Source organism: Erythranthe guttata, chromosome 6 (assembly GCF_056151865.1).
Source record: "Erythranthe guttata isolate IM_541 chromosome 6, IM_541, whole genome shotgun sequence".
In the NCBI taxonomy this organism is placed as follows: Eukaryota; Viridiplantae; Streptophyta; class Magnoliopsida; order Lamiales; family Phrymaceae; genus Erythranthe; species Erythranthe guttata.
The window spans coordinates 13,785,122-13,796,719 of NC_142538.1; the positions used below are offsets into that span (position 1 = coordinate 13,785,122).

At 34.6% G+C, this 11,598-nt stretch overlaps 2 protein-coding genes across 2 annotated transcripts; one reads left to right on the forward strand and one right to left on the reverse strand.

Annotated features, from left to right (window-relative positions):
• Positions 1-425: 425 nt before the first annotated feature.
• LOC105962733 (actin-11) lies at positions 426-4,240 on the forward strand. The gene is made up of 5 exons (XM_012987058.2): positions 426-586; positions 1,732-1,804; positions 1,914-2,307; positions 3,215-3,828; positions 3,920-4,240. The coding sequence occupies exons 2-5, from the start codon at positions 1,745-1,747 to the stop codon at positions 3,983-3,985; spliced, it is 1,134 nt and encodes a 377-aa protein (XP_012842512.1). The 5' UTR covers positions 426-586; positions 1,732-1,744; the 3' UTR covers positions 3,986-4,240.
• A 522-nt stretch (positions 4,241-4,762) lies between these two features.
• Positions 4,763-6,618, reverse strand: LOC105962689 (ENTH domain-containing protein C794.11c). The gene is made up of 4 exons (XM_012987004.2): positions 6,474-6,618; positions 6,250-6,372; positions 5,390-5,551; positions 4,763-5,239 (listed from the first exon to the last, which is right to left on the reverse strand). The coding sequence occupies exons 1-4, from the start codon at positions 6,575-6,577 to the stop codon at positions 4,813-4,815; spliced, it is 816 nt and encodes a 271-aa protein (XP_012842458.2). The 5' UTR covers positions 6,578-6,618; the 3' UTR covers positions 4,763-4,812.
• Between the last annotated feature and the right edge of the window lie 4,980 nt (positions 6,619-11,598).

Consider the following 11,598-nt stretch of genomic DNA (forward strand, 5'->3'; position numbering starts at 1 on the left):
TCCTAAATCTACGCAATGTACATTACAATGTAAAATTTACCAAGATTGAGACAATTTGTTTGTTGCTTAGAAGTTATTAAAAAGTATTTAAACTTTATTTACTCTTATTTTTAGAGGTTTTGAAAATTGTATTGCGTCGTAAAAAACTGTAATGCAGATTGAAAAGTAAAACTTACACAAGATTAATATACATGAACTATGATCACACAAGTAAAAAAAAAAAAATCAATGGCCTAGATTTTTTACTTACAAACAAAGTTTATAACAAGAAAAATTATAATAATAAAAAAAAAAAAAAAAAAAAAGGATTAATTACCTAATTGAAGAGAAAATGAGAGGAAAAGCGAAAAGAGAGGGGAAGGAGTGTACTGGAGTGGCCAGCACAAATTGAAAATATAAAGAGGAAATGATGAGGCCCACAACGTGTCACCCTCCACCGTACATCCAGACTGGTTCAATCCAACGGTCCAGATCTCCCCAACTCCTTCATTTAATCCCCCATTTCAATCTCCCATTTGGAAGACTGAAACCCATTCACAAAACAAAAACTCAGCCAAAGAGTTGAGCCTGGAAGGAAGAACGAAAGGTCTCTCTCTCTCTCTCTCTCTCTCTCTCTCTCTCTCTCTCTCTCTCTCTCTCTCTCTTTCCTTCTCTCTCTGAAAATATTCTGTTCTCGGAATTTAAATTTCGATTTTTCTGTGGATCTCTTTGTTGAATTATTCGTTTGATTTGCCCGCCATTTTCTATGTTGTTGATTTCGTTTGCTTTTTTTTTTTTGGTGTGGATTACTGGAGCTATGTGCTTACGATGAATGTGTATGTATTAAGAAATTTGGAAATGCTGAATAATTCTGTACATTGTGTTATCAATGAAATTGGGTGGTGCAATTATGTTCGGATCTGCATTTTACCGCCAGTTGGATTTGGGCTAGCTGTTTTTATGGAACTTTTAATTTGATTTTGTTTTTTGTTGATAAATTGCATTGAATTCCCACGTTTGAAATTGGACTCTTTCACTTCTTTTTAGGCCTTCACACGCTTCGTGTTCGTCGCATTTACCGGTTATTGATTAGGGAACACCCTTTTTGATAGTCATTTGTGATGTCAATTAATTTATTTTTGGGTAAATTAACATGATGTCTATTCGAGATGGATTGGTGTATGCGGTTGCGTACCTCGTTTTTAGTTTGTTGATCTCTGATGATTTAATGATTGGTGCTATATAAACTAAAGAAAATATAAGCATGCATGGTAGATTGGTGCGGTGTTTCTAGGTGTTCTGTAATTACAAGAAACTCATAGTTAGAGATTATTTAAACAAGTGTGCCGACGACTAAGGGTGTTCATCTATTTTCCAATGCTGACTTGCACTTTTCCAAGAAAACGTAATCTTGATCATTAAATATTTATTTCGTTTCATGTTTTCGGTACTTGGCGATTTTTTATTTGAGTCGTGTCCTTTTCCAATGGCTAGTTGAGGCTTCCAAAGCCAAATTGCAAATCTGTGAATGTTTATTGGGAAAAATTTCATCATTGCCATACCATCATAGCTGGCTTATGTTTTTAGATCTTTACAAAATCGTGGTTCTCTATTCTGATCTCGGATTTCTAGTTTGCTACATGTTAAACGCTGTGATACAAATCTGAATGCCAAACCAAAACATTATCGAGCTCGGTAAAATAAAAATAATAATAAAATCGTTTGCTTAACGAAGCTATATTTTCACTGCAGGAACTGATATAAGATGGCCGAAACAGAGGACATTCAGCCACTCGTGTGCGACAATGGCACAGGAATGGTGAAGGTATAAATAAAAAAAATAAAATAAAAAAAATCCCTTGTTCACAAATTATACAATCCATCTCTAAAAATTGTCGAATTTAATAGAAACTTTTTTCTCGTATTTATTACAGGCTGGATTTGCTGGAGACGATGCTCCAAGAGCTGTATTTCCAAGCATTGTCGGGCGGCCACGCCACACGGGTGTGATGGTGGGTATGGGCCAAAAGGATGCGTACGTAGGTGATGAAGCTCAATCGAAGCGTGGTATTTTAACACTGAAGTACCCAATCGAGCATGGGATTGTGAGCAACTGGGACGACATGGAAAAGATATGGCATCACACTTTCTATAACGAGCTTCGTGTTGCACCGGAAGAGCATCCTGTACTTTTGACTGAAGCGCCGCTTAACCCAAAGGCTAATAGGGAGAAGATGACTCAGATTATGTTCGAGACATTCAATACTCCGGCTATGTATGTTGCTATTCAGGCCGTTCTTTCCCTCTATGCCAGTGGCCGTACTACTGGTGAGCATTCTGTTATACGTCAATTGTTTTGTTATTTCCATATATTCGAGTTGTTTGATTTGGGATGTAAAGCTAATTTTGATCCGAATAATCCCAATTTTGGAATAACATTTTTCATTCCCGAATTCCGATTTTTTTTTGGAAAGAAATTGGAATACATGTTTGATTCCGATTTCCGATCTCATTTAACTTCTGAAGATATCTCGGAAAATTCCGATTTCAAATTTCCAAATATTCGAGTTATTTGACTAGGGGTGTCAATTTGAACGACATTTCCTATTTCCGCCAATTTTGATTCCAAATTCCAATTTTTTTGAAAACATTTTTAATTCCGATTTCCAATTATTCCCAAATTTTTGGAACAAAATTGGAATACATATTAGATTCTGGTTCCCTATCCGATTTTAATTTAAAACAATATTTCCAAAAATTTCGATTTTTTCTGAAAATTGCATGTGTAATATCAAAATTATTATGGATCTTATTCCGAAATCGAACACAAAAAAATTTCCAATTCCGGAACAAGTTTTTTCATTGCAATTTTCGAAATTCCGATTTCCGGGTTTCCCAAATGTATTTTGAACGGAATTGGAATTAGTTTTTCACTTACGAAATATACGGATTTTTTTTCGAAAGTGATACTTCCCTTCCAATCCTTCTTTTTTTCACACCTAAATTTGATTGTTGGTGCCCAACATTTAGAAGCTTATAAGTTAATGAAATCACAAACTAATTTCACTGCTATGCTTTTACAAATTCCAAAAATTGTAGTTTAAAGAAAGTGTTTCTTACAAAGACCCTATACTCGAAACTGCCATTGATATCCTCAGCTACTAATTTCTCACTAATTCAGTTAACAATCCAATTTTAATGTTAATTACTATTCACTAATCCTGTTCTTGATTAGGTATTGTGTTGGATTCCGGTGATGGAGTTAGTCACACAGTCCCAATTTACGAAGGGTACTCCCTCCCACACGCCATTCTCCGTCTCGACTTAGCTGGGCGCGACCTCACCGACTACCTAATGAAGATTCTCACCGAGCGTGGTTACTCCTTCACCACGTCAGCGGAGCGAGAAATCGTGAGAGACGTGAAGGAAAAATTATCCTACATAGCTCTCGACTACGAGCAAGAAATCGAGACTTCAAAAACAAGTTCCTCTGTGGAGAAGAGCTACGAATTGCCAGACGGACAGGTCATTACCATCGGCAACGAGCGATTCCGATGCCCGGAGGTTCTATTCCAGCCTTCAATGGTTGGAATGGAAGCGGCTGGAGTTCACGAGACTACGTACAACTCTATAATGAAGTGTGACGTGGATATTAGGAAGGATCTTTACGGTAATATTGTGCTCAGTGGTGGGTCCACTATGTTCCCCGGTATTGCTGATCGAATGAGTAAGGAAATTACGGCTTTAGCCCCGAGTAGCATGAAGATTAAGGTTGTTGCTCCGCCTGAGAGGAAGTACAGTGTCTGGATTGGAGGTTCTATCTTGGCATCTCTCAGCACTTTCCAACAGGTCCGTTTCTTGATTTTTCGTATTGAAGATGATGCTCTTACTATTTCGAGAAATTTAATTTTTTTTTTATGGTTTTTTTTTTGGTGTGCAGATGTGGATTGCTAAGGCGGAATACGATGAGTCAGGTCCGTCGATTGTGCATAGAAAGTGCTTCTAATCGGGCAGTGACGAAAACCCTTGTGAAACATAATGTACTTCCCTTAGTTGTAGCTCGATCTTTTTCCCGATATCTGTTGTTTTTTCGTGTTCGATTGATGAGTTTGAGGGGGGCTAGAAGTTTGGTTTCTTGATGTTCTTATTCTATACTTTTAATTGATTGATTAATAGGTTTTGAACATTTTTTCTTCTTTTCGTTTTTCATTGTGCTTCACATATTTTGAGTTGAATGAATGAATAAACCATGTTTGTAGTACATAAAGAATGTTCGAAACGAGAACAGCAGAAGAGTGTTGATTCTTATGAATTACTGTGCCATATGATTTTATTTTGTTCGGTTTGTCTTGGAAGCCTTTGGCATAAAAACAAGCGCAATATTTCGACTTTTCCATGTGCTGCGTATGAGGAATATACGCGTATTTCATTACATAGATTGTGCAGTATAGAAATATTGAAGCATTTTCTCATTAGCTACAATATTTACCTATGTGATGATTGAACTCTGTAGTGAGCATTTTTTATTAAATTATACAACATTTTTTATACAACATTTCTTTAGCTTTTATTAAATTACTTTTACATTTTGCCTTGTGTGATGATTGAACTCTGTAGTGAGCATTTTTTATCCATCATTTATATTCTTCAAATCAAAGTAATATTGTTATATATGTGACAAACTTTACAAACTATTATACATATAATATAATATATATATATATATATATATATATATATATATATATATATATATATATATATATATATATATATGACACTCTGTGTGTGTGTGTGTGTGTGTGTGTGTGTGTGTGTGTGTGTGTGTGTGTATTAGGATGATAGAAGTGAGATTCTGGTGTTTTGGTCCTTGTCCCAAAAGGGATGATCATCCTCCATCACAAACTCATGAGTATTGTATTTATGTGACCAACCTTTGAAATCGTCACCTTGAGCTATCATCTTGTTGCTAAATTGGTCGTCATTTGATGTCAATAGCTTACTCTCCAATCCATAATCATGACGCTGATGCTGATGCTGAGCACCAAAAAACATAGATTTTGATCTGAAAAATCTATCGCTATTTTCGTCGTCCGAAGTCACAACATCATTTTTCCTCTGCTGGCTAAAACTCCCAAACCCTTTGATCCCAACCGTGATTTTTCTAGCTCTCGCTCTCTCTTCTTTCAGATACGTCTTATCTTCTAGAAGCTTCATTACTCTTTCTGCTTTCAACTTTACACTCAATCCCCAGTTGAACCTGTTTATACAACAATAAATACACTTCACCATTAGACCAAAAAATTAACTTGGAAGAGAAGCTTCTAAAGAGGTAAACGAAACAACTCTCAAGCCAAGCCCGGCCCGGCCCGGCCCGGCCCGGCCCGAAAGAAAGAATTACCAACCGTACCCTTTGTGATCAACAAAATGGAAAGTTGTCATGTCTTGAATAGTATCTCTATCACTTTGAAATTCCTCTGCAATTCGTTGTGGTCCATGTGTCAATAGATTCTCCAATAACACTACACCATTGTAACATCCTCTCCAGTTCCATGCATCAAACTTTGACAACCTTATTAACCAAACAGTACAAATTAGTTTACAACACCATATTAATTAATTAATTAATTAATTAATTAATATTACACACCATCTATATATCTTATATATGTTATTATATCACCACATTTAAAAATATAGGATAAATTACGGTCAGCCTTGAATTATGGTCAAATTACGAAAACCCCCTCCTGTTTGGGTAATTACAGTCGCCCCCATCAACTATGTATTATCTTACGAAAAGACTCCTCCAAAGGTAAATATAGGGATGTTAATTCGGTAAAATCGAACCAAAAAATTTTGGTTCGCCAACATTTCATATCGTTTACTGAACTAAATATACGATTCGGTTAAGTAAATAACCGAATTACATAAATTTCATGTAAAAATATTTAAAAGGAGGGGGTGACTATAATTACCCAAACAACATGGTTTTTTTCGTAACTTGGCCATACCTCGGGGGTGGCCGTAATTTGCCTTTTAAAATATATATCTTATAGAAAATATTTGTGTTTGAATTTGGAATGTAATTAGAATATCTAGTGGAGATACAAATATAAATGACAGCTTAATCTTTTAGATGAAGTGGTCATTCAACAATCAACTTCAAAATTCGACTTCAAACAAACTCAATAAATTTAAAAACTTTCGACTGTTTTTTTTTTGTGTGTGAAATAAATTCTTTTTAAAAATATATTAAGAGAAGCAAACCTGTGATGCAGAATTTGCACAATCCTCTCGTAATCATCGACTTCAAAGGCGGCACGAGATATGAGCCGCATGGCATGAGCATCCGGTGCTAATGAATCTCCATTTGTTACTTCTTCCGTCAATCTTCTTGTTCCAAAAAAAAAAATTCAATAAAATTTTATTAACATATATAAAACTATTACGTATATATAAAAAAAAATTGGATTAATCGGAGACGAGCTTACAGCTGCATAGGCGTAACGTCTGTGAGAACCAATCTTGCTGTCTTTATTTTCTCCTTCAAGAAGAATGAAGCTTGTCTCTTCAAATCTTGCATCAAAGACCCCATCTTTTTTTTTCTTTTTTTTTTTTTTAAATATTTCCTATGTAAAAATACAATGATTCTGAATGTGAAGCACAAGATTTTATTTATATATGTATATATATAAATAAAAGAAATTAAAGAGTCTAGATGACTAGATGAGGTTGGCATAATAACTACTCCATTAGCATAGTCAGGGGCGGACCTAGGGAGTATTGGGTGGGGGGGCTAGAATTTTTTTTTTGGACTAAAATGCTACTAAATTTAAACTTTGGGGGGGCTAAATGGTATAAATTAATAGATAAATAACATAAAATATTAAAAATTTCATAAAAAAAAGGTAAAAAAAAAATTTCTGCAGGGGCGGAGGCCCCCCCAAGGCATACCTTGGGTCCGCCCCTGAGCATAGTGAAAACCCAACCACTCTATAAAGTGGTTTTGCATATGTAATTAGGCCGGGAAGATTAAGGTGACTTTGAAATTATATTTTAATCGACATTTGACCACACTTCTAATCGAAAATACACACACACACAAAAAAAATAAAAAATAAAAAATAAAAAATAAAAATTTGGAAATTTCCAACGAACAATATCAATTATATAATTTCATTATTTTTGTTTTGTCTTTACTACTTAGTGTGGTCACATGAGGTTCATAATTTAACTCATAAAGATTCATAAGATAAAGTCAATTTGTTTGGCATAAGTATAATCTTTGACGACTTAATAAATTATATTTAAATTTGGGTCTAAAATTGACTCTGGTAAAATAACTATTATTGAAAAAAGAAGAAACAAGAAGAAGGAATTGGCATTTGTTTGACACAAGTACAATTAAATTGGTTAACCAGCACAAACCCATGTGTTAAAGGAGAACTACCAAATTTTATTTATGTTCATTTAATTGTTTTAAAATTGCCATGTGTTTTATTTTTCTTTGCCCATCCGTCGATTTTTTACCGGTGTCAATTAAGACGACAAATGCCCGACTGAGTTTAAGTTTAGAAAGAACTTGCATAAGTCCTTTTGTATGTGTTGAAACAAAATATGCGTCGAGTCTCGCTCCAATATATTACAAACAATTGCACAATGATCCTTTTATGTTTTCATTTTCTCTGCACGAAACATCATCCTATAATTATTAACGAAAAATAAAATTTAGTGCAGAAAAAAAACAATAAAGTAAATATAAAAAAAAAAAAAATTGATACACATTTTTCTTTACACAAAGACTTAATTTGTATACTCCAAAGTCCAAATTAATAGCTTCCCTTATATTTCAATTTCAACCAATTAGAGCAACTCTAGTAGGACGTAATTTTGGCTTAACATTTCATCTGATTTCTTCCCCAATTGATACCGTTTATATTGGTAGGGAACATTATTCATGATCCCATAAAAACCATTTATATATTAGGAATTGGTTAACGGCTTGACCAATGGCGTAGCAAACGAGGGGTAGGGGGCAGCCGCCCCTCCAAGATTTTTTTTTCCATTTTTTACATTACTTTTTTTTTAATGAATAAATATGCAATCTAGTTTTAATTTAATTTAAGTAGTGTGCATCACTGATGTGATGATATTAATGATAAACTTGCAAGTTATTTTGCTTGAATTATCCGCTATAATGTTCGTTGCTAAAGTCGGCTATTTTGCATAAGATTCACGTGGTGGATTTAATTGCATTACAAGGAATATTTGTACCATTTGTTGTAAATAATGTCATGTGGTTTCAAGTTTTGGGATTTTGTTTTCTTTTTGTAATATATAATTGCACTTCATATGTTATAAATCTGGATCAACAGATAAATTTTATCTTTTTTAAATTATAGTGTACTTGAATTCGATTTGTTAAAATAATATAGTTTATTACATATACTATTATTGTTTTCTCATTTTAAAATTGATCCACGTACATCGCACGGGTGAAGTACTAGCATTTTCTAAATATGTGTTTTTGACTCATTTCTATTTTTTTCTCTATTCTCTTAATTAAATTTAGATATTTTTTTCTATTTAATTACACAACTAATTAAATTTACATATTTCAATGAAAGCATACAATAACAAACACATGAATTAGGGTTTACATATTTCAATGAAAGCATATAATAATAAACACATATATTAGATAGGAGAAATAATATTACAAATTGTCACCAATAGAATGCACATTGTTGCTTCTAATACTTAGCGATCTCAATTCAGCCGCTCAGAAAATGTCAAAGGAAAACAACAACCTTTTCGAACTCAACTATACCAAAAAATTTCTAATATAAGATATTAAGTTTTATTTGCAGATACTACTCTTTCAACAACTTTATGTCTTAGTAATATATAGTAATAGGTATAAGCTCTAATAAAAAATATTGCTTTTAAGTCGTAACTCATTATCTAACTCAAAATTCTCAAATATGTTAGTTTGGTGTTAATTGAGATTTTGAGAAATTAGTGCGTGTTTCTGTCTTTTTTTTTTTTTTTTTTTATTGATATCCTATGATTTCTTTTATAATTTTATTTTTCCTGCATTCGATTAAAGTCATAAATTTCTTTTGAAACAAAATAAGAAGTGGATAGATTCTTAATCGTTGTGACTTATATTTTGATAGAGAAAAAAAAGAATTGCCGCATGAGATACAATAATATTACAAACAATGTATTATATCAGCACCTATTTATAGAGCTAATTCACCAAAATTACATGAATTAGGAGGGAAACCAAAACATAACACATTGATGACATTGAAGTAAGATTAAGATTAAATGTATATATAACCAATCCAAGCCAATAGTTGCATGAGAAAACAAAAGCAACGAAACCAAAAAAACATTTGCGTGAGGAAAGAAATTTGAATCTTTCAAAGAATGTAGTTGTATAATTGTTTTCATACTTATAAATATCCACTAAAAGAATTTTTTTGGAAGAAAAGAAAGCGAAATTATTTTTGGTAGGTTCGAGAAACAACTAAATTTAAAAAAAAAAAAAAACCATAGATATTATGCTGAAAAAAAAAATATTACGTAGACGAAAAATACCATGATGAATGGACGGCCAAAAAGCAATGTGTTGAGAATGGATATTGATAGAAGATGAATATTTGGAGAGAAGAGAGAATCCTTATCTCTCACGTTTATTGTGATATATATATTACATGTGTGAAAATCCTAACCCTTTACACAAGGGAACTAGGAGATATACATACCAATAATACAATATTTAATACAATATTTATCTATAATATATATATTAGTAAATATACGGCTAATACACCCCCGCAGTCGAAACGGGAGATGGGCGAACGTGCAGACTGGAGACAAATTCTCGAAAGAGAGGGGCCAGAAGTCCTTTGGTGAAGATGTCAGCGAACTGATATGCGGACGGGACGTGGAGGACACGAACATGTCCCAAGGCAACTTTGTCCCGGACAAAGTGTATGTCAAGTTCCACGTGTTTGGTGCACGCATGTTGAACCGGGTTGTTGGACAGATAGACAGCACTGATATTGTCGCAATAGACAATGGTTGCTTTCGCCGGTGGACATAGTAGTTCGGTTAGGAGCTTACACACCCATGTCGTTTCAGCAATGGCATTATCTACAGCCCGGTATTCGGCCTCCGCACTTGAGCGGGAAATTGTCACTTGTCGTTTAGAGGACCAGGAGATAAGGTTGTCGCCTAGAAAGACACAATAGCCCGAAGTGGATCGGCGAGTGTCAGGGCATCCACCCCAATCGGCATCAAAGTACGCAATAAGAGCAGTGTTCTAAAAATCGGCCGAGGCGGCCAATTAATCGGTCGCCGAGGCGGAGGGGGTCCAAAACCTTTACGATTTTAGTGGAAAGGTTTGAAAAATCAATTTTTGCATGTGAGGCGGTTTGAGGCGGTCTGAGGCGGTCCGAGGCGGTCAAACCTTTTAGGCGGGTCAAACTTCGGTGGCAAAAATCGGCAAAAAATCGGTTTTTTTTTTTTTTTAATAAATCAAAATAAAAGTTGGGATTTTAATAAAAAAAATGAGTTTATCTTTTATTTTTTTTATGTTAATTATTATTGTTAAAGAACTAATGATGTATGCCAATAATGTATGTAAATTCAAAAAAATTGCCTTTTTATTTATATTTTACAAGGATATTTATGTATTATGATCTTATTATTATTAAACTTTTATTATGTTGTTAGAATATATACATGATGGAGATATAACTATGTTTAAATATTTTTTATCTATGTTTTGAGTATTTATAAATAATATCTACAAATATATTATATTAAATTTTAAAAACCGATTTATTCCCGATTTATCACCGATTAATCACCGCCGCACCGATTAATCGTGAGTCGGTCCCTGACCGCCTCCGACCCGATTACCGCTTTTTACAACCTTGAATAAGAGACATGTCTCTAGAGCGGTAGAAGTGAAGCATATAGTCAAGAGTGCCGCGAAGATATCGCAAGATTCTTTTGAGGGCTGCCGTGTGAGTTTCCTTGGGATCATGCATAAAAACACATATTTGTTGCACGGCATAAGAGATGTTTGGCCGTGTGAAAGTGAGATATTGAAGAGCGCCGGCAAGACTCCGGTAAAGAGAAGGGTCGGCGACAGGGGGGCTATAGTTGGCATAAATTTTGTTTTGGTATCCGCTGGGGTGAGGCACGGGTTGCATGAAGTCATCTTAGCACGTTCAAGGATCTCCTCGGCATATTTACGTTGAGAGAGGACCATCCCCTCGGACGAGCATGTAACAGATATGCCAAGGAAGTAGTGTAGGGGGCCAAGGTCCTTCATAGCAAATTCTTGGTGGAATTTGGTAATGATAGACTGAAGAGTGGTTGTGCTGGAAGCTGTCAGAACAATGTCGTCAACATACAGTAGGAAGTAAGCAACTGTAGAGCCAATACGATACACAAAGAGGGAGGTGTCCGATTTGCACTCGATAAATCCGAGAGAGGTGATGTAGCCGGCAAATCTCTTGTACCACGCACGTGATGCCTGTTTGAGACCATAAAGAGCCTTTCGGAGACGACATACATGAGTGGGACGAGTAGGGT

Bases quoted from the DNA above. Each gene is read 5' to 3' on its own strand.
- LOC105962733 (XM_012987058.2), top strand. From the start codon at position 1,745: ATGGCCGAAACAGAGGACATTCAGCCACTCGTGTGCGACAATGGCACA. The intron at 1,805-1,913 runs GTATAAATAAAA...TATTTATTACAG, and splicing joins ATGGCACAGGAATGGTGAAG to GCTGGATTTGCTGGAGACGA. The intron at 3,829-3,919 runs GTCCGTTTCTTG...TTTGGTGTGCAG, and splicing joins CTCTCAGCACTTTCCAACAG to ATGTGGATTGCTAAGGCGGA.
- LOC105962689 (XM_012987004.2), bottom strand. From the start codon at position 6,577: ATGGGGTCTTTGATGCAAGATTTGAAGAGACAAGCTTCATTCTTCTTG. The intron at 5,552-6,249 runs GTTTGCTTCTCT...TTGGTTAATAAG, and splicing joins GTGCAAATTCTGCATCACAG to GTTGTCAAAGTTTGATGCAT. The intron at 5,240-5,389 runs GTACGGTTGGTA...TTGTATAAACAG, and splicing joins CATTTTGTTGATCACAAAGG to GTTCAACTGGGGATTGAGTG.